At 36.5% G+C, this 27,847-nt stretch overlaps 1 protein-coding gene across 5 annotated transcripts in view; it reads right to left on the reverse strand.

The window, feature by feature from the left end:
• Positions 1-27,847, reverse strand: part of TBC1D19 (TBC1 domain family member 19) — a 140,733-nt gene that overhangs the window by 48,883 nt on the left and 64,003 nt on the right. For all 5 annotated transcript variants that reach the window (XM_046657312.1, XM_046657311.1, XM_046657310.1 and 2 more), the window contains 4 exons: positions 23,070-23,108; positions 21,380-21,492; positions 7,674-7,748; positions 3,811-3,873 (listed from right to left, as the gene is read on the reverse strand). In XM_046657312.1, the coding sequence (XP_046513268.1) occupies positions 3,811-3,873; positions 7,674-7,748; positions 21,380-21,492; positions 23,070-23,108 (290 nt within the window). The remainder of the gene's footprint in view (positions 1-3,810; positions 3,874-7,673; positions 7,749-21,379; positions 21,493-23,069; positions 23,109-27,847) is intronic.

Here is a 27,847-nt window from a genome sequence, read left to right on the forward strand (position 1 = left end):
GATTCACTTTTTAGCTGTAGTAAAGAAATGTAATAAAGACCCACAGATTAACACAAATAAAATTATTCTGTCTTTGGGACAAGACCAGTAGAATTTTCTTACATATGAAATTATGAAAATCTCAACAGACAGAACCAAGTAACTAATAACTCTTGAGAAAAAAGAATTTTAAAATCTGGGTTTAAAAAAAACACACCAGAATCTGTAATCAATACGTTTATGCAAGAAACCGAACTGCTTTGCCTTGTGTCAAATAGCAGTTTTTTAAAGGCTTAATGTAATCATAAAGGAGTCCTCAAGACAGGCTAATCCAAACCTCATTTTAATGATAGTGCTATGAAGGCCCATGGAGGTATCATGAATTGCCTAAGGCTACAAAGACATTTGAGGAGAGAACTACTGGAACACGAGTTAAATGAAGGAAAAAGATACTATTCAATATTTACTTCAGCACTTTGATTATATTCTCTCACCACCTTCTGGCCTCCATGGTTTCTGATGAGAAAGTCACCTCTTAATCTTATTGAGGATCCCTGTATGTGACAAATCACTTTTCTCTTGAAGATTCTGAGATTCTTTCATTGCCTTTGTCTTTGGATAGTTTGACTAGACGTATCTGGGTTTTGGTGTCTATGTATCCTAGTTGGCATTCACAGGGTTTCTTGAGTATGTAGATAAAAGGTTTTTGTCAAATTTGGGAAGTTTTCAGACATTATTTCTTCAAATAGTTTTCTGGTCCTTTTTCTTCTTTTCTCCTTCTGGTACTTCCATTATACATATGTAGGTGAGCATAATAGTGTCCTATGCTTCTCTGAGGCTCTATTCATTTATCTTTTCCCTCTGTTCTTCGGATGGCATAATGTCTACTGATCCATCTTCACAGCCACTGATTGTTTTTCCCTGTTCAAGTCTACTGAGTCCCTCCAGTGAATTTTTCATTTCAGTTATTGTAAGTTTCAACTCCAGAATTTCCACTTGGTACTTTTTAAATAATTTCTACCTCTTTATGGATCTCTATTTGATGAGACATTGTCATCATACCTTCCTTGACTTCTTTAAGCATGGTTTCATACAGTTTTTTGAACATATTTACAAGGGCTGCTTTGAAGTCTCTGTCAAGTCTGACATCTAGGCCCTCTTACAGGCAGCTGGAGCTTGATGCTGTTGTTTGCTTGTTTATTTGCTTAGTGATTTGGTTGGAATATTTTAATGAAGTTTATTTCTCTCACAGTGTGACACCTCTGATGTTCCTCAGAGGGGCAGCCTTGGGTATACACACAGTCACTCTTTGATGACACTGGTTTTAGCAGGGCTCTCTTTGATGGCTCTTTCTCTGATCTCTCTGTTAAGTTTTCTGCCTCTAGTGGTATCACAACCAGAGGCTAGGCTTCACTAATTGCCAGCTGATTGCTCCACTGTTTTCAACAGTGTTCTCAAGCATAAATTATACCACAGTGTGATACAATTAAATTTGGAATCCTTTGCAGAAGTCCTTTTTGAGGCCAGTCTTTGAGGTTTGTTCCCACCCCAGAAGGACTCTTCCTAGTTGTCTCTATCCCTGGTCTCCCTGGTAAGCTAGCTGCTTATGATTTAGCTTCTCACTCTCATGGAGCTAACTCCCTCCTCCTAATTGCCTACCATTAAAATCTCCATTGTTTTATAGAGCCCTAGTAGGCTTGAACTTTACCATACTTCATTTAAAGTCAGTTCTTTGAAGGGAGCTTCAGAACTCTCTTTTCTTATGCCTGCCTCTACCCCTGGGCAAAATCTCTGAGGCACTACTCTGGAACTGGAGGTGGGGACAGTGGCCTACTTCTCTTGGAGTGACACTTTTGCTTTCTGCAAAAGGCACTGGGTGGGGACAGTAGCCTCTGATTTTCTCAACTTGCCTCTCCCAATATGGAACTTCCACTATGAGTAAGATGGGGTGTGGGTAGTGGGGCCAAGTATTTACAGCCTTTTGAGAGTAGGCAGAGCTCTTGGGATAGGGGTCTGCCCTATGAGTGGAGGCTGGTGGAAAAAGGGAGCCCCCAACTTTTTGTCAGCACCTCTGGAATTTACCATCTGCAACACAGAGCTGAGGGGTACAAGACATACTGGCTACCTGCCCCTCCTATGGAGATACTATAGCCCTTGACTAGAAGCTAGAAGGAAAGGGAGCCCCATCTTCTTGGACACACTCAGCTGAATCGAACTTCCATCATGCTGATCTGGGGGTGAGGGGAGGGAGAGAGTGCCACAGATTGCTCTTATTGAGATTTAGTAGCTTTTCTTGAATAAACGTTTTTTTATTTGCAGACATGATATGTGACCTTAAGACAGTTTCTGGATACTTTAAAGGTTTATTTTTAAATTATTTTCACCATTTATTGTTTTTCTGCTGGGTATATAGTTGCATGGAGCTCCTTATGCCACCATTCCAGATGTGATAATTTCCACTCAATATTTCTTAAGTACAGAGGTTATCAGTAAACTAACACTACTATATAAATGAAGCATTAACTTTATCTGTATTTTCAAAATTTTACTGAATACTAAGAATTAGGCACTGGGCTACTATTAGCTACATAAGTAAAAAAAAAACTTTTAGAAGATTTTTATATTTTCCAACTTTTAATTAATAACTAACTTTATATTAAATAATGGGATTTTAAATCTTTACTATTTTTTAAAATAAAAAAATGGTATATTTGAAATCATTGATATTCTCTTAAAATTATTTCTAGAGTTATTGCAAATTTCAATTTTATTTTACTTTATTTTTTATTTTGTTTTTTTGCTGGGAAAGATTTGCCCCGAGCTAACATCTGTTGCCAATCTTCCTCTCTTTTTTTTACCCCTGCCCAAAGCCCCAGTGCATAGTTGGATATTGTAGTTGTAAGTCCCTCTAGGTGTTCTATGTGAGCCATCGCCATAGCATGGCAACTGACAGACAAGTGGTGTGGTTCCACAAGTGGGAACCGAACCTGGGCTGCCAAAGTGGAGTGTGCCAAACTTTAAATCAGGGCTGGCTCTCAAATTTCAATTTTATAAGTAAATTTTATAAAGTCTTTGGATTTTACTCTTGGAACATATGATTAATTAAACCTTCTTAGAAATTCTTATTTAACTCTTTTTTCTTCAACACACACATACCACCACCACTATCACCAAACAGAAACCTGTTAATCTAAACAGCCAGGGCTGATTTACATTTACTCAAGCAGACTGTCAGGTGGAATCTAAATATTTCTCCATGACATTTATATTGACATTCACTCAAAATCAAATTATTAAAGTTTATATGTGACCTTTAAAAAAAGAAGATCATCTAGGAAATTCTATATAAATTACATATTTTCTATTTATGATAAAACATTTTTATTTTAGTAGATATGAAAATGACCTAGGTAAGGACCCAAACATCCACAATATCAGCATACGAAATGATCAGAGAATAATCATGACACTTCAAACTGATTTCAAAGCATTTAATTATTCAATACGTTAATAAAAAAGTATCCTGTAAAATGCTTTCTCTGAACATCTTGGGATGGCTTAGATATGAATTTGACATCCACCTTAAGGATCTGTGCCCCTCTCTCCTGGCTGTAGCAGATCTGATCAAAAGGAACAGTCCAAACCCTCATTCAAGGAACTCACTCTCCTATCTAATCCCACGTAAGAACAAGAGTTAACCTTATCCCAAACTCAGAACATTTAATTTGATAAAAAATAAACACGGTTTAGATTTCAGAGGGATTCAGTTAACAGTAGAGGTATCTCCTAAAGTATCCTGGGTTCGTTACGTATTTTAATTTTTCAACTTACCTGATATAAATAATCTTCAAATACAAAATAATAATCATCATTGCTTGCTGTCAACTTCACATCCTATAATTAAAAGTAGAGAGTACTGAAAAGAACTCAAATTTGTCTATAGTACTAAAGAATAAATGCAATTTCTAGAAACAATACTGCAATGATTCTATTACTTTATATACGATTATAAACTTCTCAGTTAGATTTTATCACTGCTATATATTTACTGGAATAATTTATATGACACTATTATTCGACCTAAAATTGCTAACACTTTTTTAGGTTTTATTAGTAATTCCTTACCAATTATTTTAATTTTATCTCCTTTTAATCTAATATTTAGGTGTTTTAAAGTTGGAAAAGTGAGGCAATCTTAACATCCAGAAGTGACCATAACAATCTGGCCCCAAATTACTGTTCCAATCTCATCCTCCACTGTTCAAGTTCACAGTCTTGCCATTCCTTCATAATATCAAAAATCTTCCGTGCCTTTGTGATTATTCACTTGCAAATCATTGCTTATTACCCAAGAGACAAAGACATTGTTTATCTTCAAGAAGTCTACCATCTTACCAGCCGGAAAACATACATAGCAGAAATATGGGAACAATTAACAAGAATTACTGCAGAAATCCATGATGATATTGCTTAGTCTACAAAATTCAACTGGGCTGTTGAGCAAAGTGGCAATTAGGGGAGGATGAAATGAGTCATGCATGACTCTGGAGGCAGTGAGTGCTAAGTCTGGGAAAAAAACCAAAGACACAGACTAAGAGAAAAGAAAGAGGCCAGTCTTCTAAGTCAGAAGGCAACGTGGGCAGAGGCAGAGATCATGCATTCTCAACAGGGATGATATTGCCTATAAGGGTGGGAGACCTGGTTCATGGGAACCAAAAAATTTTAGGTATTACAATGGTTTTTGGAACTCCAAAGCTCATCCCTATCAAACAAAATCTTATCCTTTGGTATTTAATTTTTCACATTGGAGAAAAATTGATTAATTATTCTCTTTAAGGGGATAATAACGAAGAAAAGGTTGTAAAACTCTGGTGTAAGCTGTCATTTCATAGTAAATGGTAGAAAACTGTAGAAGGTATGGATACAAGGCATGTTTGCGAAAAAACAAAAACAAAAACAAACAACTGGTCCAGAGAAAACCATTTAGTAATTTAGCTTAGGGAGGGTTTGATGATGTTCTGTATCTAGTATTCCTTGTTCTTTTCATTCCTTTAACCATTAAAATAATTTTTAATTTATTTTCAGTTAAAGGGAGTCAAGAGAGCCATAATGAAACTTCAAACAATGTTCTTAAATGCTCATTCCCTCAAGGGAATAATGACTTTAATAATGTTTGAAGTTGCTCCAGCAAGATCAGTAGAACTCAACTAACCCAAGTCAGGAACAACCAGAGACCCTTGTCTTCCTAAAAACACTCATGTTCTGGACAGTCAGGACTGATTTTACCAAAACTCATATTCAATACTTCAGACACTAACTGTTTACCTCATTCTCACAGCAGATTTTCTTTACTAACTCAAACTGAAATTCATGTTGGCAGCAAAGAGAACTCTCATGCGGGCACTCCCTGATTTTCTGAATTTCTTCTCTTGTGAGTTTTCTCTCATTTGAATAGAAAAGAGGTTGAAGGTTTTAAAGCCCAAAAGATCTCTTATGCTGTTGCTAAAATCATCCACCAAGGATGACCATTTGACCCAAAAGTTAATAGTAGTACCTGTGATCTAAATCTATGCAAAAGCTTCGTGAGAGTCAAAGACTTTTTATCAAAAGACTGTCCTCTTAATCCTCCTCATCTTTGCTGCCTATAGAGTATAGCAGTTAAAAGTACAGTTGTGAAGTCAGATTACCTAGGTTCAAATGTTGGCCTCACTAAATATGTGAATTTAAACAAATTTCTTTAATCTTTCTTTATCTCAGTTCCCTTATCTGTAAAATAATAGTAATTCCTGTTTTGCTATAACACATGTCAACATGTGGCTGGTAAGTAAAGGAATGTCAGTATAACATGGAAATTGTGTTGGTTCATATACAACTTTTCTTTAAAAAGGGGGAGCCAGAACAGCATGAGTAGAATCATAACCTTCAGCAGGAAAGGAAAAAGCCCTCAGGTTAGCTGCTGCACAGGCATAAACCCTTCTAACTGTATTTCAAGAAAATTAAAAATGAATGACTGCACTGGGGGCTCCCCCTCCAGAGAGGCACACCCCAAGTCTTGCACATGTTACTTGCTGCAGTTTGTCTTGTGCCCATCTTACCAGCAGCCCCAGTGGCCCAGCATACCACTTCCATCTGTATTATTTTAGCATTTCTACTTTATTATTTTTGTAATCTTTTTTTTGGTGAGGAAGATTGACCCTGAGCTAACATCCATTGCCAATGCTCCTCTTTTAGCTTGAGGAAGATTGTCTCTGAGCTAACATCTGTGCCAATCTTCCTCTATTTTGTATGTGGGACACCACCACAGCATGGCTTGATGAGTGGTGTGTAGGTCCACGCCCAGGATCTGAACTCTCAGACCCCAGGCTCCGGAAGTGGAGCACACAAACTCAACTACCATGCCTCCAGGCTGGCCCCTATTTTTGTAAATTTTTAATGTATCCTGTGGGAGGAGCCTGCCTGAGCTGTCCAATTCATCTCCCAAGCTACCAATTATTGTTTTTGTTAGTATTCTGGTTACAAAGTTGCAAAAGCTACCCCAATCCAAACCTATTTTTCCCATAAGCTCTATTATTTTTAATGCATGATTTTGCAGAATCCAAGGGTTATTTTTCCAGGAAAAAAATACATTTATCATTTATGGCCTAAATGTTGATATCTGCTATTCTTAAGGTAGCTGTCAGGATCAAATGACAATCTAAGTAAAGAGTTGGGGACACTGTACGGCACATAGTAAATGCTAGTGGTGGTTGTTATTATTAACCTTGGTCACGTTTAATCCAGACAAATCTTCAGGTCCTCAACGTGTAATCTTCTCTCCTTCATTTCTGAGACCTGGAATAATATGCCCTTCTCCTCTATCTTACAAGTTCTAAATTTAAAATCCAAGTCTTTTAAACAGCCTAATTATTAATTCAGAATCAGTCATATCCTATATCATGCTTACAGGATCTACATCTCAACTCTCAACTTGATATCAGATGCCTGAAGACAAAAACTCAATGCATCCCTATCATAAAACTTGAGATGTGCTTACCCATATGTATAGAAACTAAAAGAAATTAAAAATATAAAATGGCATCAATACAAGAGAATAAATAAGTAGGACCTAAAGAATCATGAGATAAATAAGATAAAATATTACAGTCTGATTTTCCTTTCAGTTGCTTCTGTATTTAGTTTGTGTGGAAGACTTGAATTTATAAGGACAAGAAATGCTTATCATCCTCTTAATCAAAAAATGGGAGGACCCAGGGGCTGGCCCCGTGGCCGAGTGGTTAAGTCTGTGCGCTCCGCTGCAGGCGGCCCAGTGTTTCGTTGGTTCAAATCCTGGGCACGGACATGGCACTGCTCATCAAACCACACTGAGGCAGCGTCCCACATGCTACAACTAGAAGGACCCACAATGAAGAATATACAACTATGTACTGGGGGGGCTTTGGGGAGAAAAAGGAAAAAATAAAATCTTTTAAAAAAAAAAAAAATGGGAGGACCCAGAAAAGATCATGAGGACAGCTTCAAAGGGAGAGAGGACAATATTGAATGGAAACTGCAAATTTTGAAGGTTAACCTAAAATTATTTTTCAAGGTTAATATGTACTAGCATCATACATAGTGCAGGCCCTGCATGCTGCAGATTCTCAATAATTGTTTACTGATATTAATGAAATGGAAAAACTATGTACACTTTTACTTACTTTATAAATTAGACTGTCCACCAAAAGGTCATGTTGTATCACATTGGTCTTAAGCTGTTCATAATACAAGATATCCTAGATTTAAAAGTAAAATAAACAAAAAAAATTAAAGGTCAATCACATTTATAAAGTCAGCCTCAAACTTTAATAATCATTAATTAAGAGAATAGGGACTTTATTTTATTCACTACTGCCTTCTCCATGTCTGGCCATTAGTAGATGCTCAATAACTATACCTAATCCCACCACTTAGGATCAGATCTGGCACCTGGTGGGTATTCAATCAATGTTTGCTAAATTGATTATAATTTAACTTTAATAGCAAACACAGTATTTATTAACTAATTATTAGGTGCCAGGAACTGTTTTACCCACTACACATGAGTTAGCTCATTTAATCCCATACCAACAAAATAAAATAGCTCAGTGATTATTATTCTCATTTATACTTGAGATACTGAGGCCCAGAGCAAAAAGTAACTTGCTGTCCAAAGCCAGAAAGGTAGTAAGATTTGATCTCAGGAAACCTGGGCCCAGAACCTATACAAAAACCCAGAAGGACTACTCTATACTGCCTTTCTAATACATAAATTGTTATAAAATAAAAAGTTTAAACATATTAAATCACCCTTGGTAATAAAAGCAATCATATAGCACATGAAAGAAGTCAGGTTTTTTAATATTAGAATATGGTCCCATAATACTAGAAAATCTGATTAATTCTACAGCAATAAGATTAGGCTAATATTTTAATTTAATAGAGAATAAGAAATTGAAGAAAGAAGAGAAGATGAAAAGGAAGAAAAAGGGAGAAAAGGAAAAAGAGGGAAGGAGGAAGGGAAGGAAAGAGCGAGGTGGGACTTGAGACTGTCACAAAGTTAAGCATCAGGTTGATAGTTGGTCAGGGCATTCATAATAAAGGCAAAAAAAAATGAAAGTAAGGATCAAGTGAGTAGGTTGGTAGCGACTGTCTTAAAGAGAGACGGAAATATCATCTTATTGCTCTAGCTGACCTCTGTGTTACTCCGAATCCCTCCATTCACCTCTCAGACACTTTAGCCCTGGTTTCTGCCCATATTCAAACACTGCTTGGCTCCATTAGCACCCATCAATCTGTATGATTTTTTTCTGAAGATATTCCCTCAAACAAGCAAGAGTTGTGGAATGGAGTTGTCTGGGACAAAGAAGAATATCTGTTGCATGCAGCTGCCTTGGCAGGATGGTGTCCCACCATATGTTTCCTGAAATGTGATTTCTTAATCTTGAAAAATGCTTAATACACAGTTCTCTTTGCCTAAAGATACTCAAGGGATTTACTGGCTATTTTTAGTCATTTTAATTTTAATAAAAAGCCTTATTTTGTTCTCATTCATGATGCTTTCATTTCTTAACTAAAGCAAAATTACTTTACTATTTTATTTACTTTCTATTGTATCTATTGAATCCATCTTTCTGGCTAGAATAAAAGAACATTCTTAAAGGCAGGAACAGCACCTAATTCAATGCCAATCCTTGACAACTGGCAAAGGGCCTAGTATTGTATTTTAATGTTTTCTAGTGAAGAGAGTAGAAAAGCTAAAGACTTTACAGTTATGTCTCTTTTTAAAAATAAAGATTAAAATTATAAACTGATATATTACCATTAAAATAAGTGAAATAATCTAAAGCTAGTCAAAGGAAAAGTTACTAATCTTTTCTTCTTCCATCCTACCTTCCTGAAGAAACTAATATTATTTGTACTGCATTTGTAACATTATTTGTAATTTTTCTTCTTCTATACCTTTCTACATGCCTATACAAATGTACAATCATATAAAACCCCTAATCATCATAGGGGTTTTTGTTGTTGTTTTTTTAACATAAAATGGAATCATACCAAACTCATTATTCAGCTTTTCTAACCTAGTGATTTATCACAGTCACCTCTCTATTTTAACAAATATACGTCTATCTCCTTCTTTTTAGTAGCTACATACACTTTAATATTTTTAAAGCTGTGCTGTAGATGTATAATTTATTTAATCATTTCCCCTATAGGTAGACACTTAGGTTGTTTCAGTCGTTTGTCACCACAAATAATACTGCAATAAATATCCCTATGCACATATGCTTTATATCTATGGAATAAATTGGCAAAGGTAGGATTGCAGGCTGAAGGCTATATATAGCTATAGTTGGACTACAGATTGCCTGACTACTTTCCAAAAAAGTATCAATTCAAATTCCCACCAACACATGTTTACCCATATCTTCACCTCTTTTAACTTTCTTATGGATGAAAAATGGTATCTTATTGTTGTGTTAATTTGCACTTTCCCAAATAACAATGAAGTTGAACATCTTTTCGTATATTTACGGGCCATTGGAATTTCCACTTTAATGATTTACCTTTCACAACATTTACCTATTTTCTATTAGATTATTTTATTAATTTGTCAGACTATTTATAATGAGGATTAACTCTTTTTCATTTGTGTTGCAAATACTTTTTCTTCAAAATAATATGTGGTGTTTGATTTTTGTTTATGGTACACATGGACAAATTCTTAAAAATTCCATATGGCTTTGGGTTTCCTTGCTTGCCTTAAGCAAGGTGCTCCTACCACATGTTTATATAAATATTTTCCTATTTTTCTAATTGCTATTTTTGAATTTAAACATTTATAATCTACCTGGAATTTATTTTTATATATAGTAAACAAAACGTCTGTTTTCTTTCAGAAGAATGGTTATCAGCATCATTTATTAAATAAATCATGCATTTTCATTTGAAATAAAACTTCAACTCTTTATCAGAAATGAACAGATGTAGCAGGCAGAAAATCAATAGGGGTAAAGTTGAACTCAACAACACCATCAATCAACTGGATATAATGGATATCTATACACTACTTCATCCAGTGACAGCAGAATGCATATGCTTCTCAAGTTCACATGGAACATTCACCAAGACAGACCACATTCTGGGTCATAAAACACAAACCTCAACAGATTTAAAAGAATAAAAATCATAGAATGTCTGCTCTTAGAGCACAATGCAATTAAAATAGAAATCAATAACAGAAAGATAACTGGAAAATCTCCAAATACATGGAGATAAACACACACTTCTAAATAATGCATGGGTCAGAGAATAAATCTCAAGAGAAATTTAAAAATAGTTTAAACTACATGGAAATGAAAATGTAACATCAAAATCTGTGGGATGCAGTCAAAGCAGCACTTAGAGGGACATTTATAGCATTGAAGACATATATTAGAACACAAGAAAGATCTAAAATCAATAATCTAAGTTTCCACCTTAGGAAACTAGAAAAAGAAGAGCAAATTAAATCCAAAGTAAGTAGAAGAAAAGAAATGATAAGAATTAGAACATAAATAAATAAAACTGAAAACAGGAAATCAACAGAGAAAAATTATCAAAACCAAAAGCTGGTTCTTTGAAAAGATCAATAAAACTGATAAGCCTCTAGCCAGCCTAACTGAGAAAAAAAAGAGAGAGGACACAAATTACTAATATCAGAAATGAAAGAGGGGACATTACTCCAGATTCTGTAAACATTAAAAAGGGCAATAAATGAATACTATGAACAACTCTATGCCCACAAATCTGATAACCTAGATGAAATGGACCGATTACTTGAATAACTCAGTTTGCCAAAATTCATGTAAGGAGAAACAGGCAATCTGAATAGGCCTATATCTATTAAAGTAATTGATTCAGTAATTAATAACTTTCAAAAACAGGCAAAACCAGGTTTAGAAGGTTCACTGGTGAATTCTACCAAACATTTAAAAAAGAAATTCTACAATCCTCTACAATCTCTTTCAGAGGACAGAAGCGGATGGAATATTCCCTAACTCATTCTATGAGGCCAGCATTACCCTAATACCAAAGTCAGTTAAAGACATTAGAAGAAAAGAAAACTCTTTTGAAATATCTCTCATAAACATAAACACAAAAATCCTCAACAAAATATTAGCAAAATCGAATCCAATAATGCATAAGAAGAATTATACACCACGACCAAGTGGGATTTATCCCAGGTCTGCCAGCTTGGATCAACATTTGAAAATCAACATAATCTATCACATCAACAGGCTTTAAAGAAAAACCACATGATCATACCAATAGATACAGAGAAAACACATTTGATAAAATCCAAAATCCATTCACAATAAAAACTCTCAGTAAACTAGGAATAGGGGTAACTTCCTCAACTTGATAAAAAATATCTACAAAAACTTACAGCCAACATCACACTTAATGCTGAGAAACTCAAAGCTTTCCCCCTAAAATCAGGTACAGGGCAAGCACGTCCCCTCTCACCACTCCTTTTCAACATCATACTGGAACTTCTAGGTAATGCAATAAGACAAGAAAAGGAAATAAAAGGTAGACAGATTGAAAAGAAAGAAATAAAACTGTCTTTGTTGTCAAATGACATGATTGTCTATGTAGAAAATCCAAAAGATCTGACTGAAAACTCTTGTAACTAATAAGCAATTATAGTAAAGTTGTAAGATATAAGGTTAATATACAAAAGTCAATCACTTTCCTATATACTAGCAATGAACAAGTGTACTTTGAAATTAAAAACACGATATCATTAACATTAGCACCCAAAGAAATAATTTCAACTTAGGTATAAACCTAAAAAAACATGTACAAGATGTATATGAGGAAAATCACAAAATTCTGATGAACAAAATCAAAGAAGAACTAAATAAATGGAGAGATATTCCATCTTAATAGATAGGAAGACGATACTGTCAAGATGTGCATTCTTCTGAACTTGATCCATAGATTCAGTGCAATCCCAATCAAAATCCCAGCAAGTTAATTTGTAGGTATCAACAAACTGATTCTAAAGTTTATATGAAAAGACAAAAGACCCAAATAGCCAACACAATATTGAAGAACAAAGTCAGAGAACTGACACTACTCCACTTCAAGACTTACTACAAAACTACAGTAATCAAGACAGTATGATATTGGCAAAAGAACAGACAAATAAATCAATGGAACAGAACAGAGAGTCCAGAAATAGACCCACATAAATAAAGTCAACTGATTTCTGACAAAGGAGCAAAGGCCATATAAGGGAACAGACAGTCTTTTCAACAAATGATGCTGAAACAACTGGACAGCCACATGCAAAAAAATTAATCTAGACACAGATCTTACACCCTTCACAAAAATTAACTCAAAATGGATCACAGGCTTAAACATAAAATGCAAAACTATAAAGCTCCTAGAAGATAACATAGGAGAAAACCTAGATGATCTTAGATCTGGTGATGCCTTTTTAGATATAATACCAAAAACACGACCCATGAAAGAAATAATGGATAGCTGGCTTCATTAAAATTTAAAACTTGTGCTCTGCAAAAGACAATGTGAAGAGAATGAGAAGACAAGCCACAGACTAGGAGAAAATACTTGCAAAAGACGTGATAAAGAACCGTTATCCAAACTATAGGACAGATGGTGTCAAGATGGCAGCATAGGTGGACTCTGAACTCGCTTCCTCCCACAGACACAACAAATTTCCAACTACTCGAACAATTAACCCTGAGAGAGAACTGAAAACTGGATAGAAAGAATACCTACGACAAGGGACAGTGCTGACTCAGGTGAAAAATGCACAAATTCCTTTCTGGAGAGAAAAAAGCCACCTTCAAGCTGTGGTGTCTCACAGCTGGGCAGGAACAATCTCAAAGTGCGAACTCTTCCCTGGAGGAGTGGAGGATCTGGGCAGAGAAGCATTACCACAGTAAGCAGCTTTTGGATTCAGCACAACTGAGACAACTGTCATAATATCTGTCTCTGCCAGCTATTAACTACAACGGGGTTTACCCCCCAGAAAAGCTATCAGGCATAAGGGGAAAAAAAGCCTGCTCTGAAAGGGCCCATGTACAAGTTCACCCATTTCTGAAATCAACCTAAAATCACCAGAAAGAAAGGTGCACCATCCTTTGGTGAAAAGAGACTCACTTGATAAGCTCTGGGTGCATCTGGATGAGAAGTGAAAGCTCTCCTGGGACTGAGACACTGGCAGCAGCCATTATTGTGACCTAGTACAGGCATGCTGTCCCAGATGCTGGCAGACACCATTGGAGTTCTGCATTTGGTCTGTTAGCCAGGGGTCTGCCCCACCCACTAGAGCACCAATTTAATCCAGCTTAGCCAGGGCAGGCAGCCCACTCTAGGGACTGACCCTACCCAACAGCAAGCCCTTGGGCAACTTGTGGGCCTGCACAGGCAGGGAGCCTGGAACTTTGGCAGCCAAGCTAGTGGGTCAACCTCTGCAGAGCAAGGCATGTCCAAGTGGCAGGCCTGCGTTGGTGGAGTGTGTGGAGCCTCTTCAGTATGGTGACTGGGTCTGCTTCAGTGGGTGGGGGCACACGCCCAGGGCAGGACTATGTTGACAGGGTGTGTGGCCCAGTGGGCAGTGGGGCTTGTCAGCTGCAGATCTGTGCTTCTCAAACAGCCACATAGAGCATTGGCCCCACCTTACAAAGCCTGAAACAATTGGGTGCTCCCATGCCTGGGGCCAGCCCTACTCAGCTGCAATCCTGAGAGAGCTGGCAACAGCGTGGCAGGCCTGAGGCCTACAGCAATTCTAAGCCCCTGAGCCTAGCAACTAGCCACGCTGGGGAACTACTCACTTAATAGAAAAACAGCGACAATAATGTGTTATTAGACCTTGCAGCTAACTGTGCTGGGGCTTCCCATGCCTGATAAAGTGTCTGAAGGTCCATAGCAGCCAAACACAGCTGAACATTACAACCAGCCAGACCGGGGGACAGCCTAGCCTTTCTGGGCACCTGCAGCATAAACAACCCTGCCACAACAGAAGGGAATGCAGCCCATTTGGAACTGGTGATTAGAGGGAAACATACTACTGGGCCTCATAAGGCATCTCTTAGATAAGGCCACCTCTCCAAGATCAGGAGACACAGCTGACCTACCTAATACATAGATATAAGCAGGGAGAAAGAGGCAAAATGAAGAGACAAAGGAATATTTTCCAAGTAGGGGAACAGGACAAAACCCCAGAAAAAGAACCAAACAAAACAGAGATGAACAATCTACCTGACAAAGAGTACAACCTAATAGTCACAAGGATGCTCACTGAGCTTAGGAGAAGAATGGATGAACTCAGTGAGAACTTCCACAAAGAACTGGAAAATATAAGAAAGAACCAATCAGAAATGAAGAATTGAAGATTACAATACTGGAAATGAAAAATTCACTAGAGGGAATCAATAGCAGAGTAGATGATACACAAGAACGGATTAGCAAGCTGGACGAAAGACTAGTGTAAATCCCCCAAGCTGAACAGATAAAAGAGAAAAGAATTTAAAAGAATAAGGAGAGTCTAAGGGACCTCTGGGCCAACATCAAGCACACTAACATCTGAATTATAGGTGTCCCAGAAGGAGAAGAGAGAGAGAAAGGGGCAGAGAATCTATCTGAAGAAATAACAGCTGAAAACTTTCCTGACCTATAGAAGGAAACAGACATCCAGGTACAGGAAGCACAAAGAGCACCAAGCAAGATAAACCCAAAGAGGTCCACACCAAGACACATTATAATTAAAATGTCAAGAATTAAAGATAAAGAAAGAATCCTAAAAGATGCAAGAGAAAGGCAACAAGTTACATACAAAAGAAACCCCATAAGGCAATCAGCTGATTTCTCAGCAGAAACCTTACAGGCTAGCAGGGAATGGCATGATATATTTAAGGTGCTGAAAGGAAAAAACCCAGAGCCAAGAATACTCTACCCAGCAAGGTTATCATTCAGAATGTAAGGAGAAAAAAAGTTTCTCAGACAAGCAAAAACTAAAGGAGTTTATCGCCAAGAAACTAACCACACAAGAAATGTTAACAGGACTTATTTAAGTGGAAAAGAGAAGACCAAAAATAGGAATAAGAAAATTGTATTTAAAAAAAGAGCAATAAAATCACTGGTAAAGGCAAATATCCAGTACAGGTAGCAGATCCACCACCTATGAAACCACTATGAAGGCCAAAATACAAAAATACTAGTTTATTTCCATGATAAGAGGGTAATGGATACACACACACAAAAAATGAGGTTAGAAATGATATCAAAAACATAAAATGTGCAAGGAGGGGAGTAAAAAACTAGAGCTGTTAGCAAGAGGTCAAACTAAAGAGACTATCAACTTAATATAGATTGCTATATGTGTAGGTTATTATACATGGACTTCATGATAATCATGAACCAGCAACCTATAACAAATACACAAAAAATTAAGAGAAAGGAACTCAAACATAATACTAAAGAAAGCCATCAAACCACCAGGAAAGAGAGCAAGAGAAGAAGAAACGAACAAAGAAGAACTACTAAAACGCCCAGAAAAACAGTAACCAAATGTCAACAATAAGTATATACTTATCAATAGCTACTTTAAATGTCAATGGAATAAATGATCCACTTGAAAGGCACAGGGTGGCTGACTGGATTAAAAAAACAAGACCCATATATATGCTGCATACAAGAGACACACATCAGACCTAAAGACATTCACAAACTGAAAGTGAAGGAATGGAAAAAGTTACTCTATGTAAATGGCAATGAAAAGAAAGCTGGGGTAGCAATACTTATATCAGACAAAATAGACTTTAAAACAAAAATTGTAACAAGACACAAAGAATGATACACAATGATAAAGGAAACAACCTAACAAGAGGCTATAACACTGGTAAATATCTATGCATCCAACATAGGAGCACCTACATATATAAGGAAAATATTAACATACATAAAAGAAGAAATAGACAACAATACAATAATAGTAGGAGACTTTAACATCTACTTACACCAATGGACATATCATACAATCAGAAAAGTAATAAGGAAACATTGGCCTTAAATGACACATTAGACCATATGGACTTACTAGATATATACAGAACACTCCATCCAAAAACTGCAGAATATGTACCCTTTTCAAATGCATGTGGAACAAGCTCCAGGACAGATCACATATTAGGCCACAAAACAAGTCTCAATAAACTTAAGAAGAATGAAATAGTACCAAGCATCTTTTCTGACCACAACAGAATGAAACTAGAAATCAACTACAAGAAGAAAATCAGAAAAGCCACAAATAAGTGGATGTTACACAAAATGCTACTGAACAACTATTGGGTGAATGAAGAAATCAAAGGAGAAATCAAAAAATAACTGGAGATAAATGAAAATGAAAATATCACATGCCGAAATTTATGGGGTACAGCAAAAGTGGTTCTAAGAGGAAGGTTTATAGCAATACAGACCTACGTCAACAAACAAGGAAAATCTCAAATAAACAATCTAACAGTGCACCTACTGGAACCGGAAAAAGAAGAACACACAACACCCAAAATCAGTAGAAGGAAGGAAATAATAAAAATCAGAGAAGAAATAAATGAAATAGGGACTTAAAAAACAGAAAAAAAATCAATGACACTAAGAGCTGGTTCTTCAAAAAGACAAACAAAATTGACAAAGCTTTAACTAGACTCACCAAGAAAAAAAAGAGAAAAGGCTCAAATAAATAAAATCAGAAATGAAAGAGGAGAAAGTACAACAGAAACCTCAGAAATACAAAAGATCATAAGAGAATACTACAAAAAGCTATATGCCAACTAACTGGATAATCTGGAAGAAATAGATAAATTCTTAGAATCCTACAACCTTCTGAAACTGAATCAAGAAGAAATGGAGAATCTGAATAGACCAATGGCCAGTAAGGAGATGGAAACAGTAAACAAAAACCTTCTAAAAAACAAAAGTCCAGGACCACATGGCTACCCTGGTCAATTCTACCAAACATTCAAAGAAGACTTAATATCTATCCTTCTCAAACTCTTCCGAAAATTGAGGAGGATGGGAAGCTTCCTAATGCATTCTATGAAGTCAATATTACCCTGATACCAAAACCAGACAAGGACAAAACAAAAAAAGAAAATTACAGTCCAATATCACTGATGAATATCGATGCAAAAATGCTTAAGAAAATACTAGCAAATCAAATACAATAATACATTAAAAAGATCATAGACCATCATCAAGTGGGATTTATTCCAGGAATGCAGGGATGGTTCAACATACGCAAATTAATCAATCTGATACACCACATTAACAAAATGAAGAATAAAAATCACATGATCATCTCAATAGACACAGAGAAAGCATTTGACAAGATGCAGCATCCACTTATTATAAAACCTCTGAATACAGAAGGACAGTACCTCAATATAATAAAGCTCATGTATGACAAACCCACAGCTAACGTCATGCTCAATGGAGAAAACTGAAAGCTATTCCCCTAAGAACAGGAACTTGACAAGTATGCCCACTTTCACCACTCTTATTTAACATAGTATTGGAAGTCCTAACCAGAGCAATCAGGCAAAAAAAGAAGTAAAAGGGATCCAAATTGGAAAGGAAGAAGTGAAACTGTCACTATCTGCAGATGACATGATTTTATACCTAGAAAATCCCAAATAATCCACCAAAAAACTTTTAGAAATAATGAATGAATATGGTAAAGTTGCAGGATACAAAATCAACATACATAAGTCAGTTGCATTTCTATACCTTAACAACAAAGTAAAAGAAAGACAAATTGAGAATGCAATCCCATTTACAATTGCAACAAAAAGAATAAAATACCTAGGAATAAATTTAACCTAAGAGGTGAAAGCTCTGTACACTGAAAACTATAAAAGATTGTTGAAAGAACTAGAAGAAGACACAAAGAAATGGAAAAATATTCTGTGCTCTGTATTGGAAGAATTAACACAGTTAAAATGTCCATACTTCCTAAAGCAATCTACGGATTCAATGCAATCCCTATAAAAAAATCCAATGATATTTTTCACAGAAATAGAACAAAGAATCCTCAAATTTATATGGAACAACAAAAGACTCTGAATAATTAAAGAAATTCTGAGAAAAAAGAACAAAGCTGGAGGTATCACACTCCCTGACTTCAAAATATACTATGAAGCTATAGTAATCAAAACAGCATGGTACTGGCACAAAAACAGACAAACAGATCAATGGAACAGAATCAAGATCCCAGAAATAAACCCGCACATATATGGACAACTAATTTTCAACAAGGGAGCCAAGAACATACAATGGAGAAAAGAAAGTCTCTTCACTAAATGGTTTTAGGAACACTCGACAGCCATGCAAAAGAATGAAAGTAGACCATTATCCTACACCATACACAAAAATTAACTCAAAATAGATTAAGGACTTGAATGTAAGATCTGAAACCATGAAACTTCTAGAAGAAAACATAGGCAGTACACTCTTCAATATCGGTCTTAACAGCAAATTTTCAAGTACCATGTCTGACTGGTAAGGGAGGCAATAGAAAAAATAAACAAATGGGACTACATCAAATAAAGAGCTTTTGCACAGCAAAGGAAACCAGCAACAAAATGAAAAGACAACCTAACAACTGGGAGAAGACATCTGCAAATCATATATCTGATAAGGGGTTAATATCTAAAATGTATTAAAGAACTCATACATATCAACAAAAAAAGCCCCTAACAACCCAATTAAAAAATGGGCAAAACATCTGAACATGCAAATCTTCAAAGAAGATTTACAGATGGCCAATGGGCACATGAAAAGATGTTCAACATCACTATCAAGGAAATGCTAATCAAAAGTACAATGAGATATCACCCCATGCCTGTCAGAATGGCTATAATTAACAAGACAGGAAATAACAAGTGTTAGAGAGGATGTGGAGAAAAGGGAACTCTCATACGATGCTGGTGGTAGTGCAAACTAGTGCAGCCTCTATGCAAAAAAGTATGGAGATTCCTCAAAAAATTAAGAATAGAACTGCCATACAATCCAGTTATTCCACTGCTGGGTATTTATCCAAAGAACATGAAAACACAAATGCATAAAGATGTATGCTCCCCTAGGTTCATTGCAGCATTATTCACAATAGCTTAGACTTAGAAGCAACCTAGATGGCCATCAAGGGAGGAATGGATAAAGATGTGGTACATATACATAACAGAATACTACTCAGTCATAAAAAAGGATGAAATCTTGCCATCAATAACATGGATGTACCTTGAGGGTATTATGCTAAGCAAAATAAGTCAGAGGGAGAAAGTCAAAATATGATATGATCTCACTCATAAACAGAAGATAAAAACAACAATAAACAAATGCATAGAGGCAGAGATTGGACTGATGGTTATCAGAGGGGAAGTGGGGAGGGAAGAAGGTGAAAAGAGTGAGTAGGCACATGTGTGTGGTGGTGGATTGTAATTGGTCTTTGGATGGTGAACATGATGTATCTACCCAGAAACCAAAATATAACAATGCATACCCATAATTTATTTAATGTTATAAATCAATGTTAATGTAATAAAAAAAATTTTAGATGTGGAAAAAAATTTCAAAGAACTCTTAAAATTCAACAATAAGAAGACAAACAACTCAATTAAGAAATAGGCCAGGGGCCAGCTCCGTGGCTGAGTGGTTAAGTTTGCACGCTCTGCTTCGCGGGCCCAGGGTTTTACCAGTTTGAATCCTGGGCGTGGACATGGCACTGCTCATCAAGCCACGCTGAGGTGGCATCCCACATGCCACAACTAGAAGGACCCACAACTAAAAATACACAACTATGTACTGGAGGGCTTTGGGAGAAAAAGGAAAAATGAAATCTTTAAAAAGAAAAAAAAAAGAAATAGGTCAAAGACTTTAACAGGCTCCTCACCAAATAAGATATACAGATGGCAAATAAGCAGGTGAAAAGATACTCCACATCATACATCATCAGGGAAATGCAAATTAAAACACCAATGAGATACCACTACACACCTATTAGAATGACCAAAATCTGGAACACTGACTTCGCCAAATGCTGGCCAGAATGTGGAACAACAGGTACTCTCACACATTGCTGGAGGAAGTATAAAATGGTACAACCACTTTGGAAGACAGTTTGGTGCTTTCTTACAAAACTAAACATTCTCTTAGCATACGATCCATTAACTGCACTCCTTGGTATTTACCCAAAGGAGCTGAAAACTAATGTCCACACAAAAACCTACATGCAGATGTTTACAGCAGCTTTATCCATAACTGCCAAAACTGGAAAGCAACCAAGATGTCCTTCAGTAGGTGAATGGATAAACCGTGGTACATCCAGACAATGGAATATTATTCAGTCCTAAAAAGAAATGAGCTGACAAGCCATGAAAAGACATGGAGGAACCTTAAATGAATACTACTAAGTGAGAGAAGCCAATCTGAAATGCTACATACTCTATGATTCCAACTATATGACATTCCGGAAAAGGCAAAACTATGGAGAGAGTAAAAAGATCAGTCATTGCCAGGGTGGTGGGGGGATGGGAAAGAGATGAATAGGTAGAGCACAGAGGATTTTTAGGGCAGTGAAAATAATCTGTATGACACTGTAACAATAGATACCTGTCATTATACATTTGTCCAAACCCACAGAATGTACAACACCAAGATGATACCTAAGCTGCACATTAGACTTTGGGTAATTATGATGTGTCAATGTGGGGATAAATATTAGACTAAGAAACAAAAGTCTTTCTATTTTGAATAACTGGTCTTTGAAAAATAAATATCAATAGCTCAAATTTGGCCCATCCTTTTTTCCACTTACCTCAGGTTGACTCGAAATATTCAAAATGAGAGCCCACAATTCAGCTCTCAGTGCTGTGGGACTTCCTTGTCTGATATACTGTTGAGCAGCAGCACTATCTTGTTCGGCTAGAACTGTCAAAAGTATATTAAAATCTCATTAGAAAACTCATAACGGAAGAAATAATACTGAAATCTTTAATTAAAATCTTTTGGGAAGCTAACATTTCATCTTTATATCTAACATAGTTACATCATGTCTTGACAACCGCCTTTTACTCTCTGAATTTTGATGTGGCCCTATTTATCACCCTATAAGTTTCAAACCTTAAGCTCCTCCACCTCCTACCTTACTTGGTAAAAGTTTTTAATGTAGGTGCCTTGAGATCACTTTGCTCTAACTATAGCTCCATGGATCTGAAACTAGTGATCCATATATATATTAATTTTTGGATTCCATGATCACGTAAAGTCATATCAACAGAAAACCTAAATTTCTTATACATATTCTACTACGTCATGAATGTTGCAGTATTTGGAAGTAGTACGGAACTTGAAGTATTATGGCTAAGTATTATATAGGATGTAAGATATCCATCCTGTTAGATGATTTCTTAGCTATCTGCCAAAATCAACAGAAAAGAGGGATTTTTTTAAAGAAGTAAAATTAAAAAGATCTGATAACCATTTAAGAAGGCCAAATATTATTTATAAGCAGCCAAGTTCACAAAATTAATACATTATCTTTCTGCTTTCATTTTTATTTTTATTTTCTTTAATGAAAATGGCAGCTATTAAGTCTGGAAATAAAGTCCCCCCTCAAACAAACAAACAAACAAAAAGAAAAAAAGACATGCTATACAACTGCTTATATTCATCTAACAGTCCTGTTTTCTTATATTTTCTTTTTAAGAGGGAAAAAAATCTTGTACTAAATGAAAATGACAAGACCAAAAGAAACAAAGGGATCATATCAAATAAAAGACATGAAACATATTCTTTAATTTCCAATTGTGTTTAGTGAAAATGTGCAATCATACAATGAGGTCTTTTAAACAAATATGATTTTGAAAAAACTGAACTCAGGAGTTTAGAATAGGATAATATAATTGCCATAGAAGCTTCATTCTAACACAGAGACTCATCTGCACTTCATGTTTCAAAGATAAACAGGACTTATAAAACAAGGAAAAGAATCTTCAAAAGATGGGGAAAAAGTATTCCCCAGAACACTAAGAGCTGCTTCGGTTATTAAGTCTTACCATTGTGAATAGTCTTTGGGAAGTGTGACAGTTATATTTTCTCCTGATGCAGGAGCACACTCCCATTAACACTAATGAGGAGTGTGTGGGTGCATCAAAGAGAGAACCTGCCTCTTTCATTTTAAAATGAAATTCTACTGCTGAATGGATTAAGTTAACATCCTTGAGGAATGTGTGTCTGCATTTATTTCCTTTTCTGTGGACCATCTGTGTACTACTTTACCTCACATTTATTGATAAAGCCAAAATGATGCATTTCCCCTTTTGCTAAAGATTTCCTTTATATTGTCCACATAGTTAAATATTACTGCTTTTCAGGTTTTTAGCTTTTCAGAGATTAACTTCAGTTGCAGGTACATGATGCAGACATTTACTTAGGACTGTCTCATTTTCAGAAATTATAATAAATATAATCAAAATAAATCATAATAAATATAATCAAAAGCTTACCTTTTTGCCCAATTCGTACATGCTCATTTTCAAAAAGTTCTAAAAATGATAAAATAAAATTATTAGACATAAATATGATCAGCCACATTTAGAACAATATTAGGTATATTTTTTCTGGTATTGATGCCTTTAATTATTTTTCAATCTGAATGGCTCCATAGAAAACTATAAGAATATTTATCTTTATATGCAAAAACATCTTTTTTTCTAAATTGTTTAAAGCTTGTAGAAATTAAAAAGAATTTAAGTACATTTAATTAGAAGAAAAAAAACCTCTTAAACCAGTTTTCCTGTGTTAAAACAGAATACCTTCTTACAACACAAAAATGTTTCTGTCCATTCATCTTTGCTTTTTTCCTTAAAAAAAACACCCAAAACTTGTTGACAGCTTTATTTGCAAAGCCCTACTTCCAGATTAATCTGCCATTAAAGCATATCTAATAAAAGCCTTAATACTATATAGGTAAAATCCCACTATACAAATGCCATTTAAAAAGATTATATGGGAGAAGCAAAGATTTGTTTTTAAAGTACCAATCATAATGAAAAGACTCATAAACTAGATCATATTAAAATAAAAAACTGCTGGAGAGTGATGTCAGCCTCATGGCAGAGTGAGTTCTTTCCTTAGACTCTCCCCACTAAGATGCAATGAAAAGGACACTCATAAACCAACAGAGGACATTCACACAACACAACAGATGTCTGAGAGACCCATGCAGCCCTATGTCTCAAGGTGGAGGTGCAGGACCCTCCAGGAGGCCGTGCAAGGAGGTAAGGGGATCTCATCTGTTTCCCCCAATGGCAGTGACCTAGGGCATGGGACTGCACGCAGCTCTGAGAGAGAAGGGTGAGGGAGTAGTCCTCTGCGGGAACGCCTTTGCTCTCCGAGTTGCCTCCAGCCTGTGGGAAAGCTCTAGGCCAAGCAAGCTAAGCAATCACAGGGGTGTATTCACCAAACTGAGCAGCCCACGGCAGACAGCAAGCACACCCGGGATCATACACACAAAAGAAAGCACCCCTTCCCCTGCTTGGTGCACCAGCTTGGCCAGTCTGCTAGAGCAAAGGAGCTCTGCCACAGCACCTATACAGAGCATTTGTAAAGCAGCAGCAGCAAGGAGGCAAACGTAGATGGGCTCTGTAAGCACAGCTTCCCAAGGACAGGCACAGCTGCCAGGGATTGCGGTGGGCTCAGAATACACAACTCCTGCCCCCCACCCAGTGGTGGCAGGTGGAATCTGCGACTAGATACTACCACTAAGAGAAGGCACAAATCCAGTCCATCAAATAGTATGAAGAGGTATATTAATACTCCAGACCAAAGGAAAATGATAAGCACCCAGAAATCAATCCTGAAGACACAGAAATGTACAATCTAAATGACAGAGAAGTCAAAACAGCTATCATGAAAAAACTCGAGTAACAAAAAACTCAGAAAGACAGTTCAGTAAAATCAGGAATAAAATCAATGAACACAGGGAATTCTTCACAAAAGACATTGAAACTATAAAGAAAAACCAATCAGAAATGTTGCAGACGAAAAACACAATGAATGAGATAAATAAAAATCTGGAGTCTTTAAATAAGAGAGCTGATATTATGGAGGACAGAATTAGCAATTTAGAGGACAGAAATATAGAAATGCTTCAGAGAGAGGGGGGAGAGAGTTCTAAGACTAGAAAGAAATGAAGAAATTCTCTGAGAAATATCCAACTTGATTAGGAAATGCAACATAAGGATTATAGGTATTCCAAAGGGAGAAGAGAGGGGGAAAGGAGCAGATAGCTTGCTCAAAGAAATAATAGCTGAGAACTTCTTGAACCTGGGGAAGGAGCTGGAACTACAAGTAAAAGAAGCTAATATAACTCCTAACTACATCAATGTAAAAACACCTTCTCCAAGGCACAATAGTAAAACTGGCAAAAGTCAATGACAAAGAAAAAATATTAAGGGCAGCAAGCAGAAGAAAATAACCTACAAAGAAACGCCTATCAGGGGGCTGGCCCTGTGGCTGAGTGGTTAAGTTCGCGCACTCCGCAGCAGGCGGCCCAGTGTTTCGTTAGTTCGAATCCTGGGCGCGGACATGGCACTGCTCATCAGACCACGCTGAGGCAGCGTCCCACATGCCACAACTAGAAGAACCCACAACGAAGAATACACAACTATGTACCGGGGGGCTTTGGGGAGAAAAAGGAAAAAATAAAATCTTTAAAAAAAAAAAAAAAAGAAAGAAACGCCTATCAGGCTTTCAGTGGATTTCTCAGTAGAATCTCTGACAGACTAGGAGAGAATGCAATGATATATTCAAAATTCTGAAAGACAAAAACTTTCAGCCAAGAATACCACATCCAGCAAAAATATCCCTCAGATATGATGGAGAAATAAAAATTTTCCCAGACAAACAAAAGCTGAGGGAGTTATCACCATGAGACCCTCTCAGAAGAAATGATCACGAAGGCTCTCATACCTGAAAAAAAAGAAAAGAAAAGAAAGGGTTTACAAAGCCTTGAGCAAGGAGAGAAATAGGCAGACAAAATCAGGAAATTGCAGCTCTCTATTAGAACAGATTAGCAAACAATTATAACATTAAAGATAAAGGGAAGGAAAACATCAAAAATAACTATAATCACTTCATTTTAACCACAAACTCACAACAAAATGGAATAAGTTGTGACAACAATAACTTAGATGGGGAAGAGGAAAAGGATGGAACCTGCTCAGACTAAAGAAATAAGAGACTATTAGAAAATGGACTATCTCATTTATGAGATCTTTTCTTTTTTTTGAGGAAGATTAGCCCTGATCTAACATCCACCGCCAATACTCCTATTTTTGCCCAGGAAGACTGGCCCTGAGCTAACATCTATGCCCATCTCCCTCCACTTTATATGTAGGACGCCTACCACAGCATGGTTTGATAAGCAGTGTGTAGGTCTGTGCCTGGGATCCAAGACAGTGACTCCCAGGCTGCCAAAGTGGAGTGCATGAACTCAACAGCTACACTACTGGGCCACCCACAATGAGGTCTTTTATACAAACCTGATGGTAATCACTAAACAAAAAATCAGAACAGAGACACAAATGATAAATAAAGAGAGAACTGAGAAAACCATCATAGAGAACCACCAAACTGAATTGGCCTACCGAAATACATGGGGAAATAAAGAACAACCAGAAAACAAGTGATAAAATGGCAGAATTAAGCCTTCATATATCAATAATCACTCTAAATGTAAATGGACTGAATTCTCCAATCAAAGACACAGAGTGGCTGGATGGATTGAAAAACAAAAGACCAAACAATATGCTGGCTCCAGGAAACATATCTCAGCTCTAAAGACAAACACAGGCTCAGAGTGAAGGGATGGAAGACGATACTCCAAGCTAATGGCAAACCAAAGAAAGCAGGTGTTGCCATACTTATATCAGACAAAGTAGACCTCAACACAAGAGAGGTAAAGAGAGACAACGAGGGGCAGTATATAAAGGTCAAAAGATCAATGAAACTAAAGAGCTGGTTCTTTGAGAAGATAAACAAAAGTGACAAGTCCTTAGCCAGACTCACTAAGAAAAAAAAGAGAGAAGGGTAAAATAAATAAAATTAGAAATGAAAGAGGAGAAATTACAACGGATACCAAACTCGGGCAAGAGAAACAAAAGAAAAAATAAACAAATAGGACTTCATCAGACTACAGAGCTTCTGTAAGGCAAAGGAAAGCAGGAAGAAAACAAAAAGACAACCTAGCAACTGGGAGAAAATACTTGCAAATCACATTTACAAGGGTTTAATCTCCAAAATATATACAGAACTCACACAACCCAACAACAAGAAAACCCAACCTGATTCAAAAAATGGGAAGAGGATATGAATAGACATTTCTCCAAAGAAGATATACAGATGGCCAACAGGCACATGAAAAGATGTTCAATGTCACTAATCATCAGGGAAATGAAAATCAAAACTACATTGAGATATCACTTTATACCCGTTAGACTGGCTATAATCACCAAGACAAAAAAAATAACAAATGTTGAAGAGGATATGGAGAAAAGAAAACCCTCATACACTGTTGGTGGGAATGCAAACTGGTGCAGCCACTATGGAAAGAGTATGAAGATTTCTCAAAAAATCAAAAATAGAAATACCATTTGATCTAGCTATCCCACTACTGGGTATTTATCCAAAGAACTTCAAATCAACAATTCAAAGAGACTTATGTACCCCTATGTTCATTGCAGCATTATTCACAATAGCCAACATGTGGAAGCAACCCAAGTGCCCACTGACTGATGATTGGATAAAGAAGTTGTGGTATACATATACAATGGAATACTACTCAGCCATAAAAAAAAGACAAAATTGTCCCATTCACAACAACATGGATGGACCTTGAAGGTATTATGTTAAGCGAAATAAGCCAGAGAAAGATAAACACCATATAATTTCACTCATATGTGAAAGATAAAGAAACACACGGACAAAGAGAACAGTTTAGTGATTACCGGCGGAAGAGGGTTGAGGGGTGGGCACAAGGGGTGAAGGGGCACATTTATACAGTGACTGACAAATAATAACGCACAACTGAAATTTCACAATGTTATAAACTATTATGACTTCAATAAAAAAAAATTAGAGCAAAACAAACAAAAAAAGGTTATGAAACCACGAGGCAGACAACTTTTAGCTCCTCTCCCCATCCCAGAGAAAATCAATTTCTCAGTTTCCTTTTCTCCTCTTGCTCCCTACCATGTGAGAAAGGAAGAGGTGCAAACTGTAT

This window comes from Equus quagga, chromosome 3 (assembly GCF_021613505.1).
Source record: "Equus quagga isolate Etosha38 chromosome 3, UCLA_HA_Equagga_1.0, whole genome shotgun sequence".
Classification (NCBI taxonomy): Eukaryota; Metazoa; Chordata; class Mammalia; order Perissodactyla; family Equidae; genus Equus; species Equus quagga.